The 25,812-nt window shown below is 40.9% G+C and overlaps 1 protein-coding gene across 1 annotated transcript in view; it reads left to right on the forward strand.

Annotated features, from left to right (window-relative positions):
* LOC111864828 (atrial natriuretic peptide receptor 1) overlaps nucleotides 1–25,289 on the forward strand; it is a 62,289-nt gene extending 37,000 nt beyond the window's left edge. The window contains exons 12-24 of the mRNA XM_023852362.2: nucleotides 1,988–2,095; nucleotides 2,313–2,393; nucleotides 3,427–3,603; nucleotides 4,828–4,987; nucleotides 8,068–8,226; nucleotides 9,488–9,656; nucleotides 10,734–10,880; nucleotides 14,057–14,180; nucleotides 15,320–15,388; nucleotides 18,566–18,740; nucleotides 19,994–20,092; nucleotides 22,842–23,071; nucleotides 24,986–25,289. Coding sequence (XP_023708130.1) covers nucleotides 1,988–2,095; nucleotides 2,313–2,393; nucleotides 3,427–3,603; nucleotides 4,828–4,987; nucleotides 8,068–8,226; nucleotides 9,488–9,656; nucleotides 10,734–10,880; nucleotides 14,057–14,180; nucleotides 15,320–15,388; nucleotides 18,566–18,740; nucleotides 19,994–20,092; nucleotides 22,842–23,071; nucleotides 24,986–25,036 — 1,749 coding nt within the window. The 3' untranslated portion in view covers nucleotides 25,037–25,289. The remainder of the gene's footprint in view (nucleotides 1–1,987; nucleotides 2,096–2,312; nucleotides 2,394–3,426; nucleotides 3,604–4,827; nucleotides 4,988–8,067; nucleotides 8,227–9,487; nucleotides 9,657–10,733; nucleotides 10,881–14,056; nucleotides 14,181–15,319; nucleotides 15,389–18,565; nucleotides 18,741–19,993; nucleotides 20,093–22,841; nucleotides 23,072–24,985) is intronic.
* The last annotated feature ends 523 nt before the right edge of the window (nucleotides 25,290–25,812 follow it).

The raw sequence follows: 25,812 nt of genomic DNA on the forward strand, positions 1-25,812 counted from the left end.
AGGCCATACGTTCTTCCGAAACATCGATTTACAGTAGATCTACACGGCATCACATCCCAGAAGACGGAATTCTTCATAGTCGCCGCCGTGAAAATCTCAAATCTTGCAATTACGAACACAATGAACTTTTCCTTGCAATAAACAAACATAAAATTCGCATGCAACTTTTCACTGTCATGTTATGATACTCAGATTGTCTAGAAACCGTATCTGTAGAGGTCTACTGAGTGAGCATATCATCAGGGCTGAACAAAAATTATTGTTTAATGTACGCCTAAACATTTTATTATAGCACAAACTACATTAGAGGAACAGAAATAAGATTTTAACGCAATTTAAAGTCAAGAAAAATTTTCATCCTCTTTGGGCGCAATTGTTTCTGCAGGCCATGATGATTGCTGAATAAGAAATTTCGAAATGGTGAGCGTAACACTCCTTTTGTCTAACTACATCGAAAACAAGATTTCCAGAAAAATTTATTTTATATAAAATGTGTCTATCTCGCTTCTCCGCAACTTCCGTTCCTCTCCGATGAGTACTCAGTCAGATGCTTGTAGAAATGCATACACTTCTTCATGTAATGTCATCGTTAAACATACCGATTAAAATAAAAATTGGAGTGGCTTGGCAAACCTTCGTAGAGTTTTCCGTTATCAGGATGAATGAAAATCTGTTCAGCTACTCTCTAGTTGTACCCTGTGTACAGACGTACTGAGCAAAGATAACAGGAGCGTCTGATAGCTGCGAACGCGCCTGAATAGCGCGTACACACGCACATACACGCACACACACATACATTCTTGTACAGTTACACTCCGTGGATTTAGCCCACTATCTATTTTGATGTAATGAGAAGTAAGTAATATCCTGAACAACGTAATTATTGTGCTTTCGTGGTCTGAGAATTCTGGACAATGATAATTTTGCTACTTTAATCAAAGAAGTACCAAAGAAATTTGCATACACGTAGGTACACGTGTATTACTTCGAAGTAAACAGCGTTTTATTTACGTTGTTTCGATCTACCTTAACGTCATCAACTAGTAAAGGAATGTATCGATTCTTCCAATATTATATTCTTCTGAAATTTGCATTATTTCCCTTTTATATCATTGTAATGTGTGTCGTTTCAGGAAAGTTTTACCTAACCACTTTCACGGAGCAGATTCCTCTTTGAGAAGCTGATACTCCTTCAGCTAGTGAAGAAATTCCCCGCCATTTGTGCAACCCAAAGGCTTGTTGTGTTCACAGGAACCCGCTACTAGGAAGTGAGTCACTTCACGACGGAATGACACGTCCTCAAGTTCCCGATGGAGACGACAACCTCCAGAAGTGAAGAACAGTTATGAATATATCGAATAAACTGAGAGAAAAAACAGATAAGGGGCATTCTTTCAGTCTGGGGGTTGGGCGGTGGGCTAACATCTACACAACGTAAAATATCAACATGTTCCGAAGTGTTACAAAAAAGGCCTAAAGGATTTCGTATCTGTCGGAAACAACCTGGGTAGGCCAAAAAGCTTATTTCCTGTAGTTCATATGAAAGCTATGTGAGATCCGATGTTGTCACGGAGATCATTATGAAGATTATTATATCTTAGAGGTTTGTTATGTCCTGTATTTTACAATCTGTATACAGAAAGTTCGGAGAAATATATTCCCTCCATCTTAATGATAGAAGGAAAACTGAGGCAGTACATTTCTTCAAAACTTTTGCAAACAACCAAATTACACACCGGTACATCCCAGAAGCTATTAACAGCCTTAATAAGAAACGTACAAACACTATAGCAACAATCTGCTGGAAGGTATGAGCCGCAATTCCGCTGGACACTAAGCGCCCTGTGACAGGTACAATAATAGCTGACGGCCCTATTCAATTCATAATATAAGTTGCTCTTTTTTCAAGGAGAGTTGTTAGTTTTTAGAAGAAGAGGAAACATGTGTATAATATACTCTGCGAGTGTGTGTTTTGTTTTTGGTACAGCAGACGTTCGAGACTGGACTTGAGAAGCTGCACCGGGGTCGAGGCTCCGTGACGTCCTGCAGTTCTCTACCTCCCACTCGGGTCTTCACCACCGTAGGCATTTACAAGGTGAGTGGAATAAACTGGAAGTTTACCACTGCTACTCTAGGGGTCAGTCAAGCAGGCGAGAGAGAGAGACAGAAGGAGAGGGAGAGATTTATGTAAGAGATATTCATACACGTATTTAGAGGCTGGTTGTATGTTTTACTATCGGTTTCTTTTAATACACAGGTATATCCAATTTATCGGGATGAATGATTAATGCAATAATCGACATGTGTTTCAGGGAACCAGGGTGGCAATTAAGAAGGTGACAATCAAGAAGAAGTTGGATATAAATAATCAACTACTATGGGAAATAAAACAGGTGTGCCAAATACTTAATTATATATTATTTTCAGATTTATGGAAAATTATATAAAGTACCAAGAACTGAATAATTAAATCCTATAAATTTGTTAATCTTAACATCAGACTATCAGTTCAAAACATTCTGTTTAGTTTATATTATATTTATTTTTTATTAATATTAATTTATATAATTATAGTTGCAATTGTATTTGTTGTAGCTGTAATTGTTTTGCATTGTAAACATTGTGTGTAGTGTGTGTAGTTTTGTGTGCTGTGTTTTGTTTAAGTGCGGTGTGTTATTTTGCGTGATGTGTGTTTTGTCTTATTGTAGTTCCACTGCCACTGGGTAAAAAGCCATTCGCATTTAAAATAATTAATAATAAAATAATTACTTTCTTCTTCGGAAGAAGAGGTTAGGTAACGCGAGTCTGTACAGCCTCATGGTTGAGACTCTGATATTTTTAGGTAATGTTTATAATAAACAAATAAAAAACGAATGGGAAAATGTTTCAGACTTTAAGCACACACATTTTTCAGATGCCCTCTATCCAGCTTTACGAATACACACGGCAAATCTTAGGTAATGATATTCATTTATTGACGATAAAAATCTTATGATTCAAGAAGGAAATATTTTTCCCATAAATATCATTAAACATGTAATCTGAGCCTATTAAATTTGGCAGGACTATAAAATTCTCTGTCGGAAATAAGCAAACTTCTACAAATAAGAGGACTAACAATACACAAGGCCTCTTCCCAGTTCATTCTATATACACAGAATTTTGTGTACATGAGTAAGCTGAATAGTTCCTGTGATAACTACTAGACTGCTCTGGCTAAATGTAACTGTAGCATTCAAAGACTTTCGGACTCGATCCGAACCTGAGATTATAACATTAAAATTAAAGAACTATGTTATATAGTGAGAATAATTCTTACGAAAACAGGGTATATGTCTTATGTTCTGCACATACACGTATCTAGGCCTACTAAACTACGATTTAAAATTCCTGCGAAAACACCGACTACTATTGTTGATGGTACAGGTTCGTGACGTGACGCATGAGAACACTGTGCGCTTCGTGGGGGCATGCATAGACAGCCCGGTGGTCCTCTGTCTCACGGAATACTGCCCCAAGGGGAGCCTCAAAGACGTACTGGAGAATGATGAATTGCAACTGGACTGGAACTTCCGCATGTCGCTCATACACGACGTTGTCAAGGTATGTATGTCTCTCTGGACGAGTGGCTTCAGAATAATCCGTTAAGCAAGGTAGGTACAGCGCTCTGGACGAGTGGCTTCAGAATAATCCGTTAAGCAAGGTACGTAGAGCGCTCTCGACGAGAGGCTTCAGAATAATCCGTGAAGCAAGGTACGTACAGCGCTCTGGACGAGAGGCTTCAGAATAATCCGCTAAGCAAGGTACGTACAGCGCTCTGGACGAGAGGCTTCAGAATAATCCGTGAAGCAGCAGAAACCTGACGTCACACGTATTAGGTCTAAAAAGATACAATGATTTAATTCATATCTGCCAAAATGTAAATGCATTCTTATTATGAGATCCGAGCTTCTGACAGGGATCAATATTAAGATTACAATTTTCTAGGATGTGACGTCATGTATTTTGGCAGATAGGTATCTACGGTTTGGCGGAACCTGCTGTCTCCATCTTCAGGGTAGGAGATTGATCCTCCTACCCTGAAGAAGAGGACAGTAGGTTCGTCCTAAACGTTGATAAATATCTACCAAACTATACAGCATTGCATACCACAATTTTAAACATTTTCAGAAACTGCAGTCCTACAATTTAAAAATGACATAATTTCATTCATTAAGTAATTTTCAACGTTATCAATACAGGCTAGGTCAGATACCATCATTTTAAACCCCACCGTTATTTTCTTTTCCTGTATTTATATATTCTCACTTCGATTTCCTTCCTTCCCCTCTTTGTACCCTTCGTTGTCCATTACTGCCATTACTTTTCATTCATTCTTCTAACATCTTCTTCGTTTCGCTTTCTTTTCTGTTCGTCCTTTTTATCTTCGACTTATCTTCCCCTTCTTAATATCCTAGTGTGAGAAGTGATAATTGTAACATGCTTTATACGTGGAGCATCCACCACAAAAAGAAACGGTGTAATATAATTTAGTTTCCTTTAAGAGCTAATCAATATTTTAGCATCCAACGAATTCTCCAGATTTCAATTGAAATAAACCATACTGATATGCCCATTTTCATTCGAGTTCTGTGAGTACTTATACAAGGGTTGTTCTTAAATGATTCTTATTCCAGACATGCGCAATTCATACAATTCTTCCCTTAGTAATTCAAGTTTTCTGAGTCGCACCTGAAAGCTTCCGGCTTCGGACATGCGCACGGAGAATACTGTAACATGTAGATATGTCTGCCCAGTATGTATATATATATAATCTTCAATGTCCAGGGTATGGCATACCTCCACGGCTCTGAGGTCGCAGTCCACGGAAAACTTCGCTCGTGCAACTGTCTTATTGATGGCCGATTCGTATTAAAGATTTCGGATTTTGGTCTCAAGACTCTCACCACTCCATCCGAAATCATCAAGGACCAGATGTATTATACGAGTAAGTATAAGTGGGGACTACCTGTGCTCATAAGATAGGGGTGGTTGATGTGTGATAATCAGTGTCTATTGTGGGGCTTCAGGGATATTAGGACCCAACGTTGCTTCTGAACACTTACTTACTACTAAAGCGGGGGCCGCGCCATAGCTCAAGCGGTTAGTCGCTGGCTTCCCACCGCGGCGGCCCGGGTTCGATCCCGGGTCTGGTCAAGTTGGATTTGTGGTGGACAAAGTGGCGCTGGGGCAGGTTTTCTCCGAGTGCTTCGGTTTCCCCTGCCAATCTTCATTCCACCAATTGCTCCACAGTCACCCTCACATATCATTTGGTGCTGGTACAATAGGCCAGAAGTGGCCGCAGTACAAGGGACTTAGTCTCACCCCACTAGCAATAAAAAAATGCTAATAAAGCTGAGCCCTTTTTGAGGAGCCGCCAATTCGGCAGCTACTCAAGAATTTCCCAGCATTTGATGGAACTCGACGATTCATCACCGTGTTCACAAGAGCCCTCCACTGGTCCCTATCCTGAGCCAGATGAATGCAATCCATACAATCCCATCCTACCTCTCTGAGGTCCATTTTAATATTGCCCACCAACGTACTCCTTGGTCTTTCCAGTTGTCTCTTTCCTTCTGGCTTTCCCACCAATATCGCTCATCGAAAGTCTTGGATAGATTACTTTAGAACTGACTAGAACATTTCAGGTTCTGTTCCAAGCTGATGATGTTAATTTATTAGACGGGATATACGTCATACAGAAAGGATCACAGAATTTCCTTTACATGCTAGTAAGGATATTGGTTTAGAAGTAAAGAGATGGGAGATTAATTCAATGTCACCAGATTGGAAAAGTACTCATAAAATATGAATGGATGTATAAGGGGTGGGCCTTCTCGGCCCTTGCACCGCGACCTACAGTGGTCTATTGTGAGGATAAATACTAAATTCTTAAGAAATGCGACACCGTTCAAACTCCTATTTTAGCAAAAAAAAATATTAATTGAGGGTCATTTATCAGCGCTTTTAATAGCAGATTATACGATATATACTCGTATATTGCATTGGTGAAATGCTTATGAGCAATTACGAACCGTTTATCTTCCTTTTGTGCTTGAGGCTGTCGCGGCAGTCACTATGAAGAGTGCAGTAGAATACGGCACTCTCTTCGAACTACACGGGGTTCTAACCCAGAATCTTCCTGTCTGTTACTAATAACCTTAATTTCCTCTCTTCCTTTATACGGGTGTAAAAATTTTGCTCTTCAATTTAATGAAAAAAAAACATTGATTGATTCTGCTTGATAATTAAATTCTGTGGAGAATATGTGAACCGGAGAGGAAGTAAAGGAATATGCATTAAGGATGTAACCGTTTGGAAGCTCCATCTTCTTATAACCGACCCATTGAGCCTCTACGTCGGGTGCCATGTTCTTCTAACCGACCAATCGGGCCTCTTGTTGGTCTTCGGCTGCTGGACTGCTACGGGCGACGGCGGCTACAGCTGGCTTTACCCTGCTTCACTTATCATACTTACACACCTCTGATCTTTAGGGTAACGGGTTTTGTTTGGGCGCTAGTAAACTGCTACTATCACTTTACAGATTTAGGAAAGGTGTGAAGCATTGATAAGGGGGTAGCGGTCGTGGGTAGCTAGTTCCGCCGGTAGAGCTAAGATTCTGTCCTCAGGCCGTTTGGTAGGGTCTCGCTCAGGAAGGGAAGTGGGAGATCCTATTTCAACACACACACTTTGTTGCACAAGACACTTTATTAAACTGTTGTCCATAGTGGCCGCCACTACCGCATTAGTTTGAATTTGCGTCCGAATGGGTTGAGATCTGGAATACGGCTTTTTGCAGATTACCTTCTCCTCGAAACTCTCGGAGTCGTCTCGGTCCACAAGTCAACTCCCGAAATTACGAGGATTGGTCATTTTCAAAAAATGGGAGTACACTAATTAAGTATTCCCCCAATCCGTTTAGGTATTACAGGGAATTTAGGCGCTAAACATAACGTAAATCCTGTCAGTAGCTTCATAAATGTTAAGCTTGACTTGGGGTTGAGAGACCACCCATCTTTTAAGTTATGTTGTTCAAAACTGTCACATATTGTATTCTCAAAGGATTCAGACAAGTAAAATTTTGTGTGACTTCCTAAAGAGCCAAGCTGCGGGGTGTCTTCCTCTTTCACTTCGCATCTGCGTTGACCAGTTGGTTTTCTTTTGTCTTCTTCATTCGAGAGTTTGGGCTAAAATTCCTTCTTGAGGGGAAGAAATAGCCTATGTACCTCTCGTTCATTTGCTGCAAGTTACAAGTAAACCTAATCGAACATGTTAATTTACCCGGATCCAAACATTCTACTAAATTAAATCGAGCTGGGGTCGGCAGATCGGTTACAAGGATCTTCGTATTTTGTTCGGATGAAACTGGAAATATATCTAGACTTCAGTGTCCCTATTGTATAAATAAATTATTTAAAGTGAAAATAGGTCCTGATTCCTGAATTTATTCTCGAGTTTATAGCAACTAGCAAGATTTCGGTTAAAGTAAAACTGCGTCCAGGCTTCGAATTTCATTCCTGGTTTTCTCCCCAATTACATGAGCTCAGTTGAACTGGATTTGTGTATTAACTTCATATTTCCTTCTAGTTTCTCGCCATTATGTAACCAAAAATTCCGTGACTTTAGTCCGCAAGCGAAGTGTACCGACCGAGCAACCGCCGCTTGTCGGCGAAGTTACTGCCAACTTTAGCGGATAGAGGGTGTCGCGTGGTCAGCGCAACGGAGTCCCACGGCCGTTAATCCCGATTTTCTAGACCGGAGCCGCGACTTTTTCCATTCCAGTAGCTCCTCAATTATCCTCACGAGGCTGAGCGGGTCCCGTTTCAGAACCACTACTTCTCAGGAAATCTGGTAGCGCCAGGAATCGAACCCATGACCTCTGGATCTGTAGCCTCTAACTCTGAGCTCCAGACCACAAAGGCGGCAGAGTTCAAATGGAACTATATCTATACTTCAGAATTTATGTTGATAGTAGGAACGCATTCCCATATACCGGAGATAAAGTTAATAATTTTTCATTTTGTGCAGAGCTTCTGTGGGTAGCCCCAGAACTCATTCCCTCAACAGTTGTGCCCGGGACTCCAGCCACACAGAAGGGAGACGTATACAGCTTCGCGATCATCCTGGAGGAAATCGTCGTGAGAGGAGGACCGTTTGAAGCTGCCAGACAGTTCCTGGACCCTCAAGGTGATGAAGATGTAGAGCTGTAGCCACGTCCTTTCACTTAGCATGTATCATCTTCAAGCGAGGACGGCTCTTCTCTATTATTTGAGTTACAGCAAATAGAGTGACATTATATTTATAAGCTGTCCTTTACGTATTAAAAAGGAGAGCGCCTGGCAGACCACTCTCCTCAACGTCAGCATGCTCCTTGTCCGAAACTGCTGAAGAAATATCATTTAAATTTGATGTTTCGGGATTGACAATAATATTTTTCTAGCTGACTTTTAACAAGATTGGACTTTGAAACACGAAAATAGAGAACCAATAAATAAAAAAAGAAAAAGAAGACTGGAAAATAACAATGCAGAACACCACATTGACTGGTTCCTAACAACACAACTGCCTCATAGAAGAATTAAATAGAAATAACAACCAAAACAATATCCGTAAGTCACCACACAATATAACGTCATGTTTGAAACGATATGCATTAAAATATAACAATACATGAAATGCCTAAACACGAAGTAGCAATATCTTGAATCAGCGTCTAGGTATATTTTTAAAATTATAAACCCTTATAATTTATCTTATAATTTTAAATCTTTGTAATTTATGATTTTATTTATATTATATTTTACATTACTGTATGAGCATTTGTTAACATCATTTAACATAAAGTTTTTGTTCTAGGTAAATAGATATATAAGAAAAGCAACACTTTTATTAATTTTAGCGAAATATAGAAAATCTGATGCATTAGTAATAATTGCAATACTGAACCATATATTCATATAGAAAGATATCCAGTAGTTTAAGTATAAGTTATTGGTGTATATCTGCTTGATGATGGCTTTTCATCAGTCGAAACATTTAGCAGCACACCGTCAATAACCTCGTTATACACAGTTGATATGAACGAGATTTAGAAAGTTGTATTGTGATGGATAAAACAAGCAATTAGTATACTGATACAACAGGACGCATTCCTTGAAGATTAGTTTGTAGATTAGACGTATTTCGTACGTCTGGACACTACTGTTATGTTACTGCCAGCTCTTTTTGTAATTAATTATAGGTAAGTACATTACAAACAAAGTACTTCGCTTTAATTGGTCTTCTTCCCGTTTATGAGCACCAAATTAAACGAATTTGTTAAAATGTCCCTTTTATTATTACTATTTTGGGTACGGGTGAACTGACACTGAAGAACACACGCATTTATCGGAAAAGTGTTTTGTGTATTGTATAGTGTTATTGACGACTGTTCTGTTCGGTTGTGCAGAGATCATTGCCCGGGTGGCTGCCAGAGAAACCCCTCCGTTCAGACCAGTAGTGGGGACCCGCGACTGCCCAGAAGAGCTGACGGAACTGATGGAGCGTTGCTGGGCCGATAACCCTGACGACAGGCCGACGTTTGAAATGGTCAGAAGCATTATAAGGTGCATCAGAAAGTGAGTTTACAAATCGCTCTTTGTTATGCTAAATTTCCTGGCGGGAATGTACACCGATTTTGCGTGTGCATGACATTTTGGAGGCAACTGCTTGGAATAATGACAGAAGACAGGCTGTCCTTACTCACACTATGCGTGATTTTCCTCAGACACACTACACTTCCTTGATAGCCTTGGCTTTATCTGTGGAATTCTGCGGCCATTCATGCGTGGGATTAGTACATAGACCAATCGAAAGAGGCGAAGACGGCCTCGTCCAGCACCAATCCAGATTCACATTTCATAAATCTCATACCATGTCTTATTTGACCGTATTCGATTTAGTCACGTCTTCATTGCCGTTGCTTCTCAGAGGCTTCCAACGGCGGATGTTTCCCTTCTTCTGGGTTCCCGAACTATCTCCGACCTTAGCTACCAGCTTTTCACAGCAAGGGCTCACAACGACTGAACCGTAGCAGTCCTGTTACTAACTCACTGACTAACCAACTCTTCACTAACTCATGACCCCTCACTTGTCCTGCTTATAATATTTCGACACGGACCGCGTATAAAGCAACGCCTCTGTTTCAGTGAAATTGTTGTCGTGGAATGTTTGCGTTCATATCTTTTGGAGGAGTACCTAGTAACAGCTGCTGTATAGTCGCTTAATTGGCGGTCGTTGCCTAGCAACCTATCTACATCCCATAATATGTCACTCGAAAGCCCTCAATCAGAATAGCCATTCCTACAGCCAAGAACTTATATGCCAACTCAGAAGTATTATTTCTCGGATGGAAGAAACAAAAATGCATACAGAATTTTGATTGAGGAACTTACTGGAAATTTAACAAGAAGATGGTTAGACTATACTTTGTGAAGAACAAATTATTAGAATTTCCTTCCGCATTCTCCTCTTCCTGTTTCCTGAATCTCGTTGTAATTAACTTTCCTTCTGCACCCTTATGATGTCTGTGTCCTAGTTTACCTTTTAAACCAAGTTAAACTGATTTTTTTTTACTCGCAAAAATCTATGTCATAAGAAGTAGGTTAGCTTCAATAATCAAGGCTGTAGCCCATTTTTTTTATTTTTGCTCTCAGAGGTTACTGTGAAAACTTAATGGATGATCTGCTGAGACGAATGGAACAATATGCCAATAACTTGGAGGCCTTGGTGGAGGAAAAGACTGCCCAGCTGAGTCAGGAAAAGCGTCGCTCTGAAGAGCTGCTCTATCAGGTGCTGCCCAGGTGAGACACAGTGCAAGCTCGCTCACATTCGTAACAACTGATAACGGATTAATACTGAGAAGACTTCTAGAGAAATTAGCAGCATCAGCAAGGAACAAAATTCTGATAAACTGACGTCACGACAGTCCCTCACAATGGAGGCGGACAGTTTCAGAGACGTTGAAGTTTTGTCTGTTACGATACACCGTATCTTCAAAGAGATACTAACTTGATTTGAATATTAAGAAATTATATTTGTAGGAATGTGGCGAAATACTCATTAAATGTTTTAATTAGAAACAAAATGATTATAAACGAACTAAATATATTGAATTCAAGTAGCATAATTCAGAACAATCCATTTAATATAATTCATTATATTGAAAGAATGGAACTTGAACTCATCCAAAAGAAATCAATGGACGCTGCACCTACAGCAACAAGATCCACTGCACGCCCAAAAATAAGCTGGAAGGACGAGACAAACATTCTAGAGGAACGCACGGATATAAATATCCGAACTTTGATGCTCATAATTATATTAAGATATTATTTCGTTGCTGTTCTACTATCAGTAGTGTAAGAACAGATACTTACCTTTAATTTCTTCCAGCGGAACAGTTTTCATATTATCCTATATTCTGTAGTAGTCTAGTAGCGATCCGTAAGTGTAAACGACTTTATCGAATGCTGTTAAAAAGAAACATTCTCAAGTTTGTCCGAGCACCAGAAAAGAGAGCAGAAATTATCTCATTCTATATGTTATGAATTTTCCATCCACTGTTACTTGGGGCCTTTCTCCCACAGCCAGAATAAAGTCATTGAGGATTGTGTAATTGCCTTTTCAGATTTCTGCTTAATAGATGTTAATTGCAATAAGAAAAGAAAACGCCTTACGCAGAGTTTATTCTATCAGTCTGTCTGCACGTCTGTTTCTGTGATATACTATGAGCGGCTATATCATTGCACAAATTTTCTTCAAATTCGTCATTGGAGACTAAATGTTATTGGGAATTTTAGAATTTCGGTTTCTTTCCTTTTCTCTATGGCTCTATAACCTTTTGATCTTGGAAGCTTTTTAAGTTACTTAATCCTATACACAGTCGGTAGGACTCTTTGGGCGAGCGATCAGCCCTTGGCAAGTCCGATACCTGCTCACAGGAAAACGCAAACATAGAATAGACGTACACGAACATCCATGTCTCGAGTGGAATTCGAACTCACGATCCCAGTGTTCAAGAGGATGAAGCGGTTCACCCTTCAGACCCCGAAGCCGGCGAATGTGACCGGCAAGAATTTCAGTTATATTGACACATAATAAGCCCTGGTTTACAGCAGCAAGGAATGGACTTCCGACTATAGGCCTAGCACATAAATCGTTTTACAGCTATTGTTGAAATTCGATGAGAGAGACTGACGTAAAACGTTGTTGGGTAGTTCCTACTTTTAGCTACATTTCTCTATAACCAATCATAGCAAACGTCAAAATGATTTTAGTCATGTATCGCATAAACCATTTTATTTATTTTTTTTATCTCTGGCGCTACAGCTCCAATTTGGGCCTAGGCCTACCTCCATGAAACTCTCCGTTTCACTTCGGTTTACTAGATCTTACACATTCGGTAGGACTCCTTGGGCGAGTGATCAGCTCGTCGCAAGGCCTCTACCTATACACAAACACAGAAAAACGCACACAAACATCCATGCCCTGAGTGGGATTCGAACCCATGATCCCGGCTTCCGAGCGAGCGAAGAAAGTGCATGCCTTAGACCGCTCGGCTACCGTGACCGGCAAACCATTTTATAGGTTCTCTTAATATTTGATATGGGAAAAATTAGTCGGAAATGTTCGTTTATCGCCCATAGAAAACCAAAAGCTCGTCAAATTTTGCGTGAAAATCGTAGGCTGACTGTTCGGAGCATAGCAGAGCAAGTTAACATCGACAGAGAAACAGTTAGGGAAATTTTGACTGAAGATCTTGACATTAGGAAGGTGTGCAAAATGGTCCCAAAGGACATGCTCACACGGCACTGTCTGTGAGGAAGTTTTTAGCTTTCGAGCAAATAACTTTGCCGGAACACCCTCCCTGTTCACAGAATCTAGCCACCAATGACTTTTTTCTGTTCCCGAAGGTAAAGGAAATATTGAAAGGAGGCACTTTGATGACACTGATGACACCAGGAGTAATACGACGGCAACTCTGAAGGTCAGTCCACATAATCAGTTCCAAAATTGTTTTGAAGGGTGGACCATGCGCTGGTATCTGTGCATAGATTCCCAAGGGCAGTACTTTGAAGGCGACCATAGTGATATTCAGAAATGAGTTTTGTAGCACTTTTACCGCGACGAGTTCGCGAACTTCATTGTCAGACCACGTAGAACACAGAACATCGTCCTCTGCACAGAGACGTATATTGCATTTGAATTGAACTCTCGTCTGCGCGTAATAAATTGGTCACTAACTAGGATATTAAGTAGTTGGATTTGAGGTTCTCACAATGGTGACTAGGAGATTTATATGTTCTGAGATATCGCTCCATCTAGTCTGGTAAAAGTCAACCAGCGTTTAAGAGGAACACATCTTCCCCACCTTCAGGGTCGACAGGTAAGCCAAACAAGAGGCCAGAAGGAAGCATAAAGCCAGCAGCTCAACCCTCATGAGGAAACCACAGGATCTATGTAGGCTAGGAGGGAACTTACTGCCTAATTCTTGCTGATTTCTTGATTGACATGTTCTCCAATCCTAAAGATAGAGGCGACATATCCCTCCGAAACGTCTGTGCCTTTCCTCGAACTACACTGCTCTTGTCATGTAGTTCTTCAGGACTATAGTGAAATTAGTGGGCACGCTGTAGCGTAGTTGGTTGAGGCACAAGCGGGAAGGTTGCGGGTTCGAGTCCCGATGAGGTAGATACTTTCAACTTACCTAATCCTTCCAGCCGCACTATGGCCATGGTGTCGACTCAGCCTCTAACAGAAATGAGTACCAGAAATCTTCCTGGGGGGTAAAGGGCGGCCGGCGCGTAAGTCTGACAACCTCACCGCCATCTGTGAGCCGATTGTCTAGAAAATGTGGGTGCCACAACGTCTCACTACCCAATGGATCTTCAAGGCCTGTTACAGGAACAGATTAAAAAATACTTAAATTCGATGTAGTGGGATGTTTATTAAAATAATTTTGTTGATTTTGGAACAGGCCTGTAGCTCAGCAGCTGATGGCAGGGGAGATGGTTCGACCGGAGCAGTTCGAGAGTGTCACTGTGTACTTCAGCGACATCGTTGGATTCACGGCCCTGTGCGCACAGAGCACGCCAATGCAGGTGCCACTGAAACTGCACAGTAGAAGCTTCACGTTCCATTTAGGGGAAATCTCTTAAGAGGGGTGTCTCCTCTCGCCCTGAACTGCCTTATAGAATTAGCAGCGGAGACGCGATGCATTGGCACTGAAGGTGCTGTTCGAATAATATTAAAATGGATTTTACCGAAACAAAAAGAGATCACTCATCAACTTGACTAGCTACGGGTTCGATGACCTGGATTCGAATATCGACAAACGGAAGGATATTTTTCTTTGTCACCCATCTCCAGTACAGTGAATATCGAATGCTCTGTACCGGGTAGTAAATTGTCGAAGCGTGAAGCTCTCCACTCAGTTCTGTAGTTGTTGTATGTTGCCATGGTTCAAATATCTGCAGCTTTATTTCCAGTCATAGTCTAGTGTTTATGCTCAGGGATAATGTTAATCTCTCTTATACAAACAGGTAATGAAAGTGTGGAATAGATTTAAGTTCCCTAGACTAGGATAACATGGAGGGGTTTTGTGAATACGGTTATGAACTTCAGATTCGATATCGGCAAGAAGTTTCTTAGCCAGCTCAGTGACTAACAGTTTTTAAATGACTGTTCTGCTGCATTAAGTTAACAAGTTACAAGGTGAATGATTCCCCGGTGTAGGCCTGCTTCCAGTGATCCTCGGCTCGAACCCCGAGTTCACGCACTCTGTTCTAAGCTACTCAGCAGTCTGTTAAGTTTCACTCATTTATAGGAGGTAATTCTTAACTTAGTGAGTGAATATCAGCTGTTCAAGAAAGCTCGTTCAACATGAAATTAATTTGTTAATTATCTATGCCCCAGCATTTTATGGAACCCGAAGGTTCGTTACCATATTCACAAGAGCCATACACTGGTCCATCCTGAGCCAGATCAATTCAATCCATCCCATCCGAACCTATCTCTCCAAATACTCTTTGGTTAATATATTTCCCTTGATACATCTCCATGCTTTAAAATATTTTTAATTATATTACTAGTAGCTTGAATTAAAATGCCTGTTAAGCTAAAATTACTTACAAAAAGGATGTTCATAGTGCCACAATTTATAGTCTTTTAATAATTATTGTAGAACCAAAACTTCATTTTATTTCATGCAACCCTAATTACACGTATGTTTCCTTTTCAGGTCGTGAACTTTCTCAACGATTTATACAGTACTTTTGATAGAATAATTGGCTTTTACGACGTGTACAAGGTAAATTAATCTAGACCTAAATTAATAAAATTCATGCACGCTTTCAGATGGGTGTGTTTCATAAATACCTAATTAGTTTATTTTAACCTCAATTTGTATCTCCTATATTTTGCTCCAGTTCCGTATTTTATATGAAATGATAAGATTATGGTATTAACACGTCCATATGAATGTTCTATGATCCCATGAATAGAGAAACATCTACTGATTTTCAAGAAACCCTGTTTCACATTATGTTACTAGAAGCTACACAAGCGCTGAATATCCTGCTATCAATACAAGAACACAAAGAACACAGCGCCTGCAGGAGCGCCTCAGGAGAGAGCAACATTAGCATTACTGCTATGTACTGAAGTAGATTTCTGAAATTATGGGGTCCACTCAGCCTCGTGATGATAACTGGGGAGCTATTTCAAGGAAATAGCGGATCAGGTCTAGAAAACCGAGCTTAACGGCCTTGGGGATTCGTTGCGTTGACCAAGAGACATCCTCTATCCGCTAAAGTTGGCACTAAACTTCGCCGAAAAGCGGCAGTCACTCGGCCGGTATAGTTCGCTTGCGGACTAAAATCACGGAGTTTGTTTGTTTGTTTGTTTGTTGTATGATAACTAGGGACTAGATTTTCATGCCCCAATAATCCCTTAAATGTGTATACATTTATCCATGGAAAACTTCCAAGATATGCACGTAAAATACGTATATAAAAATTCATACCAGATATTAAAATTGATTTTACATCATTTTAAAACCAACAAATCAATATTTAAGTTAATTTTATGTAATCACAAAAATTCACTTGCAATGAAAATCTATACTTAATTGCAAAACATGCAACAAAATCAACATTTTTTCATTATAAGTTAAAAACAAACCAATGGAACTCGCATTTAGCCGACTAGCTACGGGCTGCACGACCGAAAGGTCTGAGTTCGAGTCACGGTAGGGTCAACAATTTTTACTCCTCCACGTCGTACAGACCGGCTCTTCGGATTCATCCAACCTCTTATACAATGGGTACGGGGGTAAAGCGGCCAGGGCGCGAAGCTGACCAGTCACCTCCAACTAGTATCGAGGAAAAGAAAATGTGGATCTATACATCCACTCCTCCGTACGTCTTAGTGCTCAAATTCTGAAGCATTTGAAAGCTTTTTTTCAAAACCAGTTGTTTTTTCACATGCCCTGAAATAAGGAATTTTATTATCCGTAGCTGTCATCTCTCCCTCGAACTCCCGCTGATACAGCTGTAATTTAGTTTTCTGACTTACTTTCACTTTCGGCATGACTGCAGAAAGCTAAACAAACTTAACCACAGACCAGTCACCGCTAATATGAATGAGTCCCAGTTCCAAATGAAGAAGCGTAGCGAACCTGATGGAGACTTCGGAAATGAATAAGTGAAGTCCCTTATCGGTTGAATAGTATTACGGGCCTAGCAGCTTACATTTGGCCAATCCGGTAATCCTATCATGGGATGGATCAATTATGTAATCTATTGAAACCGGAAAATTTCGGTGCCTTTTGCGGTTTGATGTCTCTACATTTGATCATAGCCCGTTTGATATTCTGCAACTGTCTTAAGTTTATGCCGATATGATCAAGTTAAGCCTTACAAAATTCTGAAACTTTGAAACAGGTCTACATATAAAAAACATAAAGAAAGCAAATACAGTCAATGATGAAATTAAGAGCAGAATAAATTCAGGAACTGCTTCTGTATCTCAACATAGAAACTTTATCTAACTCCAAGGAGCAAAGGCCTTCTTGAGATGTTAGTGATCAACACAGGCTTTAATTCTACATGTCCTCCCAGTAGTGACACTGTGTTGTTGCAGTACAGTTCCCTTTTCATACAAACTGGTAAATATTTCGATCAGACTCCGGTTAAATCATAATTTAAAGGCTTTATAACGTTTTCATACAAAGATCGAGTTTCGAAACCCGCTCTGGGCATGAATGTGTATCCGTGGTGTAATGGGTTATCCTGTGATGGTAGAGAATTGTGATGGACTCAACTCCCGTCGAAGAAATATTACTGGGTGGACAGTTATTTACGAGAATTATAATCTAAACTTCCCGAACAGCCTACTCTGTGTAAGTGTAAGAAGACGAATTTCAGTAATTTTAATTTCCGGATCTGTTTAATTTTGATAACCAGGACACTTCTTGCTTAGAATGATCAAGTCAAGGAGGCTGAGGTGGGCAGGGCATGTAGCATGAATTGGGAGAAAATGAATGCATATAGGATATTGGTGGGAAAACCAGAAGGAAAGAGACCACCGGGAAGACCAAGGCGTAGGTTGGTGGACAATATTAAAATGGATCTTAGAGAGATAGGATGGGATGGTATGGATTGGATTGATCTGGCTCAGGATAGGGACCAGTGGATGGCTCTTGTGAACACGGTAATGAACCTTCCGGTTCCATAAAATGCTGGGAAATTCTTGAGTAGCTGCAGATTTGGCTTCTCAAGAAGGAGTCAGCTCCATAAGTAAGTAAGTATTTTTTGTTGCTAGTGGGGTGGGACTAAGTCCCTTGTACTGNTGACACTTCTTGCTTGGAATGATCAAGTCAAGGAGGATGAGGTGGGCAGGGCATGTAGCATGAATTGGGAGAAAATGAATGCATATAGGATATTGGTGGGAAAACCAGAAGGAAAGAGACCACCGGGAAGACCAAGGCGTAGGTTGGTGGACAATATTAAAATGGATCTTAGAGAGATAGGATGGGATGGTATGGATTGGATTGATCTGGCTCAGGATAGGGACCAGTGGATGGCTCTTGTGAACACGGTAATGAACCTTCCCGTTCCACAAAATGCTGGGAAATTCTTGAGTAGCTGCAGATTTGGCTTCTCAAGAAGGAGTCAGCTGCATAAGTATTTTTTTTTGTTGCTAGTGGGGTGGGACTAAGTCCCTTGTACTGCGGCCATTTCTGGCCTATTGCACCAGCCCCAGATGATAGGTGAGGGTGATTATGGAGCAATTGGTGGAATGAAGATTGGCAGGGGAAACCGAAATACTCGGAGAAAACCTGCCCCAGCATCGCTTTGTCCACCACAAATCCCACTTGACTAGACCCGGGATTGAACCAGGGCCGCCCGCGGTGGGAAGCCAGCGACTAACCGCTTGAGCTATGTTGGGGCCATGTAAGTAAGTAAGTAAATGACACTTCTTGCAGGTTGAAACGATTGGCGATGCGTACATGGTGGTGTCCGGACTGCCTCAGAGGAACGGAGATGACCACGCTCGAGAGATTGGCCTCATGGCCCTGGCAATTCTGTGCGCCGTCAACTCGTTCACTATCAAGCATAAACCAGAGGCACAACTTAAAATCCGAATTGGGATTCATTCAGGTCAGTATATGAGCAGGTACTGGCCAATCTGGCTGGCTATACGCTTGCTTTCAGTGACCCTTTATGGTGGCAGTAGTAACAGCACTGGGAGACGGGCTACTGTCATTTTCTCTTCTGCTCTTTCATGCCATCATCAATAATAGCCCTTTTACTTTTTATGGTGGGTTATCTGTCTCACTTTACACACCACTACAGTTACGTACACAATCTCAGACTATACAGTGTCGAGTGTTATTGAGACTGGTTAAAAATGACCTGGAAAAATGTGAAATTAAGCGATCATGGACTAACCGAGGTATTATCTTGGAATTTGCCTAGACTGACTGAGGAAAACCAAGATAGTCGGTGTTCCAAATGAGATTCGAAACGAGCACCTCCGATTATTAGTCTAAATCGTTACCGTTGCACCAACGTGTTCGGTTTGTACAGCGTTGTCAAATAACCTAGTAATAAATAAATCATAACCTTTTTTTTACAGTTCATTAGACGCTGTAACTTCAACAGCGTCGTTAAGTAACTAGTCTCTGCATCTTCGAATTGAGCGTTACTTCTCACTTTCACCACAGTCCAAATTCTTGTCTTGCTACATCCTTTGGCATTGTGAGAATCGTACAAAATAGATAAATACAATGTACGGAAAAATTCGGAGTTACTTTGTGTTAAAGGAATTGGTAGGTATAGTAACCACTGTCCTTGGCCGCACCATAGCTCAAGCGGTTAGTCGCTGGCTTCCAACCGCGGCGGCCCACGTTCGATCCCGGGTCTGGTCAAGTGGGATTTGTGGTGGACAAAGTGGCGCTGGGACAGGTTTTCTCCGAGCACTTCGGTTCCCCTGCCAATCTTCATTCCACCAATTGCTCTACAATCACCCTCACCTGTCATCTGGGGCTGGTACAATAGGCCAGAATTGGCCGCAGTACAAGGGACTTAGTCCCACCCCACTAGGAATAAAAAACACTGTCCTTAGGAGGCCGTGCCATAGCTCAGGCCTAGAGTTGCCGGCCTCGAGCCCAAGTCTGGTCATGTGGGATTTCTGGTGGACAAATTGGCACTGGGGCAGGTTTTCACCCAGTATTTCGGTTTCCCTTGCCCATTTGCAATCCAGCAACTGCTCCACAATCATCTGTCATCTGGGGCTGATACAATAGGCCAATAGTGGCCGCAGTACCAAGCGGACTCAGTCTCATCCAATGAGAAAATAATAATAAAAAAATAAGAACTACTGTCCTTTGAAGGGTTAATCTCTGTTTCAGGGCCTGTGTGTGCAGGGGTTGTTGGACAAAAGATGCCTCACTTCTGCCTATTTGGAGACACAGTAAACACCGCTTCAAGAATGGAATCCTCTGGTCAACGTAAGATATTCACAGAGCTGTCCACAATGTAATTTAATGTAAAGTAATGTTTCATGTTATGTATGAATTCGCTTTCGGGAAGACGATGCTTAGGACGTCCAATGGTTTCCAACGTTTTCGCAAAAACTGCAGTTATCATATTCAAGGATAACGATTTTGGCAGTCTTCATATTGCTCGCGCAGCGGGTGGTGTTTCGGAGGCGAAACTAAGGTTGGATGAAAGAAAGGAGCTGGTTGCTATCCAATAGGCTATAAGAGCTACCAACGTCCCCCCCCGCCCACTACAAAACTTAATTAAGCATGGGGACAGTTCTACCGTATCTCAATCACAGAGCTTGTAGAATAAGGAAGAGTTCAAATATTTGGGAAGGGTAATAATACGAGGTACATCCGGAAAGTAAAGATACAAGTCCAGTAAAAATGCAAGGGAAAGGCAGTGCTGCCGTGTGAGATAGGAACCGTATGATATAGGGCAGAGTTTCTCCGGCCACAGTCACGGCAACGTTGTACTCGCAATGTGAGTTTTAAATGGTCGTGTCGATTCAAAATCCCGCCAAATGTGAGGTTCGTGCAGTAATTCGATTTCTTCAGGCGTAAGGAGAAACTGCTGCTGAAATTCATCGCCAACTTGTTTCTGTTTACGGCGAAGATGTTATGAACAGGCAGAACGTGGCAAAATGGTGTCGTGTATTTGAAGCGGGTTGAATGATGTTCATGATGATGGCCATCCGTTTTCACTGATGAAAACATCCAGAAAACTGATGAAAACATTCGTGCTGACAGACGTTTAACCATCGATGAACTTCATCAACAATGTCCAGAAGTGTCAGGAATTTTTTCTCCCTGGCTAAGGAAGCAGACGGAAGATTTCTACGACGCTGGAAAAAAGAAAAACCGTTCCCAGGCCCGCTAAGTGCATTGCGATCCGTGGTGACAGTGTTGAAAAGTAAATAAAGGTGTGTTATAAAAGTGCTACAGGTGAATAAAAAATGCTTTACAAATATTTTCTGGACCTTGTGTATCTTTCCTTTCCGGATATTTAGTATTGTAACGTGTTTCGTTTACTGAAGACGCCGTAGAGATCGTTAACTGGTTTATTCAACAATCTACAACTATCGGCTACAATTAATGATAACAATGTTACGGGTTTCCACTCTTTACAAACCCTAGAACAAAATCTCTTAACACTCTCTTCGAGAGTCTTCACGTACTAATAATGCGGGAGCTATACAAGTCTCCCTGAATTACACACTCCAGATATGACTGGTTATCACTGGTTATCGCACACGCGGCTGTAGCTCGTAACTTGCGAACTGAGAAGTCGTTGATAACGCACTCGGTGACTGTCACAGTACAACTGACTGTGAATAGCCTTCGCTGCTCCTTATGTAGCCTCGATCGGACAATACGGCCACGTAATAAGCACCCTTGTTGCCTGGCGCTGTGTTGCTAGTAACGCTAGCGGAAGTAACCGCTGTTACTACCGTAACAATCCTGTTGCGTCACCGTTACGTTACCGTGCGGAGGAGGGGGAGGGGAGCGCTGACTCACCCGCCGCGTCACTGCTGGTGGGGAGGGGGTTCTCCTTTGCGCAACATGTCACAGTATATATATTCAGCCGATCGCAGTGGCATTGCGGTTGAAGGCAAGTACTCTCTTCGGCACCTACAGAAGTAGGATTGTGGGTTCCAGCCTAGGAACCCTGCCAACTGTCTTACAAGATTTCACAGCTGCAGAATTTACTGATGAATGGGAATAGGTTGGAGGACCTAATTACGTAAAAGGATGACAAAGAAATAACGAATTGAAATTACATCCACAAGTAAATTTAGATCACCTTAAATCTTGGAAGTGCTTTGTATTGTTCAGTTTAGAAGCCTTTCTTTTCCATCTCCATTGTGAAAAATTACAAATGTACAGAACCATAATATTTCTTTTGGATTCACTAATAGGAGGAGTAATTCTTAAATAACGTGAGTGAATATCAGCTGTTAAAAAAGTTCGTTCAACATTAAATTAATTTGTTAATTATCAATACTCCAGCATTTCATGGAACCCGAAGGTTCATTATCGTGTTCAAAAGAGCCCTCTATTGGTCCCTATCCTGAGTCAGATCAATCCAATCCATACAATCCTATCCTATCTCTCTAAGATATATTTTAATATTTTTCACCCAACTACGTCTTGGTCTTCCCAGTGGTCTCCTTCATTCCGGTTTTCCCACCAATATCCTATATACTCGTACATCCCTCCTCTCCCCCATTCAAGCTACATACCCTGTCCATCTCCTCCTCCTTGACTTGACCATTCTAATTATACTTGGAGAAGAGTACAAGTTATGAAGCTCCTCATTGTGCAGTTTTCTTCAACCTCCTGTCTCTTGATCTCTCTTCAGTCCAAATATTCTCAATAACGCCATATTTTGGAACACCCTCAGTCTATGTTCCCCCCTTAATGTCAGAGACCAAGTTTTACACCCATGCAGAACCACAGGCAAAATTATAGTTTTGTGTATTCAAATTGTTATGTTTTAAGACAGCTGCACAATTGGCAGCTCCTCAAGAAGGGCTCAGCTGCATGAGTGAAGAAGTGAATTGTCAATACCGTTCCACAATTTCATACTAAACCACACGCACAAGTAAACTGATCCAGGTTTAGAATTCTACCTCTCTGAGTGGGGTTAGTTGCAGAGAGAGCGGGGATATCTCAATCCGCGGATTACGTGTAAATCTCACGTGGAATTTTTCAGCCCTAAGAATCCACGTGAGTGACGACGCTAGACAAATCCTGGACAAGTTCGGGACATTTCAGCTGGAGCTTCGTGGAGAAGTGGAGCTTAAGGGTAAGGGCCGTGTCACAACGCATTGGCTCTTAGGCTGCAGTGAGCCCGACCCACGGCCTCCAACTCCCCAGCCTTGTAACGGCACGCCTGAGGCCAGCCCCTATCCGCTACTCTTCCCGACCAACAGCTGCACAAAGGTGAGCTCACAGCTCTGCGCCGCCGGACAGAAGCAGTCAGTAGTATTTCCTATATCATAATCTCCATACTTAACAAAAATATTAGGAGACTTGTTTAAATTTAATTAACTGAACAGAAAGAAACCGAAATACAAATTTTGGATGGCAGCATTATAGGAAATAGAGCTGAGATCATAGACAACTAATAAGAATGGTAAATGATACACACTCCGTCCCAAGTGCAAACAATGTATATTATATGTCTTTGATCTTGTTCTTTTCTACACTACATGTTTCGGCCTCTATCGGCCATCATCAGGTGTATACTTTTAACGTTGCTGCCACACTGAAACCCAGTCTAAAATTTAACATTTAAAAAACACATTGTTATTTTTGTCGTATTATCAACATCTACCTCGTTGATATGTGTCTGGTATGTAGATTATATTGCACACGTCAAATTTTCCTGTAGTAGCACTATAAAATCTTTAGTTATGATTTTAAAATCCTTTAAAATTTCCTCTAAATTTTAAATTCTAAATTTAAAATGATGATACGGATAAAGCTGTTGGTTGTGCAGGATCCTCCAAACACTTGATTCTGATGTCCTCAGAATCTTGGCAATGGCACGAGTGCTTGTGGGTGGCTGTTCCTCTATGCAATGCAGTTCGACATTGAGGTGCCAAGTTTAAACGAAATGATTTTAAATGCCGCCCTAGAGTTATTTTACGTTTGCGGACATGGGTTCCTATTTCAAAGTTATTCTATAGGGAACCCTCAGTACGCTACTGAAGTATGGCACCAAACACCTGGGACACCTTGTATATCTCGCATAGGCCCATCCTTACACTGATTACTTCAATAACGTAAATAAGTAAATCCTGTGTCAATATGTCCCATTTTAATTTATTTAAATTTATATTAACGTATATATACGAAAAGTATATGTAAATCATGTGTTAGTATGACCCATTTTATTTGAATCAAACTTATATCAACGCATATGTACAAATGTACGAAAAGTGTAGCTCAGTCAGCAGAGTGACTGAATTACGAACTGGGAGACCGAAGAATCGGGATTCGATTCCCGGCGAGAATATAATGTTATTATTATTTGTTAAAGTGTATAATGATAATTGCAATCACTTCTGAATAAGAAGACTTGATTATCTTTCTTTGAAATGTAGGCAAGAGAGCAGATATTTTATTTATTTTTTATTGCCAGTGGGGTGGGACTAAGTCCCTTGTACTGCGGCCACTTCTGGCCTATTGTACGAGCCCCAGATGATAGATGAGGGTGATCGTGGAGCAATTGGTGGAATGAAGGTTGGCAGGGGAAACCGAAGTACTCGGAGAAAACCTGCCCCAGCGCCACTTTGTCCACCACAAATCCCACTTGACCAGACTCGGGATCGAACCCGGGCCGCCGCGGTGGGAAGCCAGCGACTAACCACTTGAGCTATGGCGGGGCCTAAGAGAGCAGATAAGTCAAAGGTGAGTGTATAATACCTGATAATAGCCAAAAGGCAGAAACATGTTGTCAACCCTTAATATACAGTGTATCTATACATGGATTATGTTGACGGAATCAAACAAGAAGATACGCTCAAGGTTAAGGAAGGCGATGTCTCAACGTTAAGTCATCCATATTGGAAATAATTCGTCGAAATTAAAATGTATAAAAGATGAAGGGCTGTATAGTCATAGGATTGAAAGAGGGAGGTTTATATTAAAAAAGCAATACAGTATTTGCGTTCAAAAAATGACTTCTTTCTTGTTTGCAATATTCATATTTGGAAAAATGTATAAACTGCAATGCTTTAAATTACTCGTTTATCCAAATGGAGCTTTCATCTCGCATTTCTTTATCCTTCATAGGATAATTTAAAATCTCTTCATTGTGTTAATATCTTGCTCTTTCTTTTGTGTTCACAGAGAACGACCACCGACATTCCTGAGTTTCGAATGACAAACTGCGAAGCCTGATATCACTAATGGCACACGGACAAGTTATAATCTGAGTTCCTGCAAATTGTACTATCAATTCAAGGGACATAAACTGTGTATGAAACACAAAAATATGCCTCAGACGGTTACGTGCACTCAACCAGGGCATATTTTCCTCTAGATTTCTTCTGTAGAATTTTATGTTCGTTAAATATAGTGTAGCAATATACGAAACGCCACTCAATATGGCTCTTCAGAGTCTACTTGAAGGCACGTTACTGTAATTATGCCCTTAATTTCCTTTCATAGGCCTGCATAACCAGGCGCTTCCCACAAAAATATACGGCTTTAAAACAATTAAAAAGTTCCCTACTCATCATCTTTCGGACTCATTTAAAATTTTAATCTANCTGATATCACTAATGGCACACGGACAAGTTATAATCTGAGTTCCTGCAAATTGTACTATCAATTCAAGGGACATAAACTGTGTATGAAACACAAAAATATGCCTCAGACGGTTACGTGCACTCAACCAGGGCATATTTTCCTCTAGATTTCTTCTGTAGAATTTTATGTTCGTTAAATATAGTGTAGCAATATACGAAACGCCACTCAATATGGCTCTTCAGAGTCTACTTGAAGGCACGTTACTGTAATTATGCCCTTAATTTCCTTTCATAGGCCTGCATAACCAGGCGCTTCCCACAAAAATATACGGCTTTAAAACAATTAAAAAGTTCCCTACTCATCATCTTTCGGACTCATTTAAAATTTTAATCTAGTTTTGTATTTGAAATAGGTCATAGAGACGA

Source organism: Cryptotermes secundus, unplaced genomic scaffold, assembly GCF_002891405.2.
Source record: "Cryptotermes secundus unplaced genomic scaffold, Csec_1.0 scaffold1769, whole genome shotgun sequence".
Taxonomy (NCBI): domain Eukaryota; kingdom Metazoa; phylum Arthropoda; class Insecta; order Blattodea; family Kalotermitidae; genus Cryptotermes; species Cryptotermes secundus.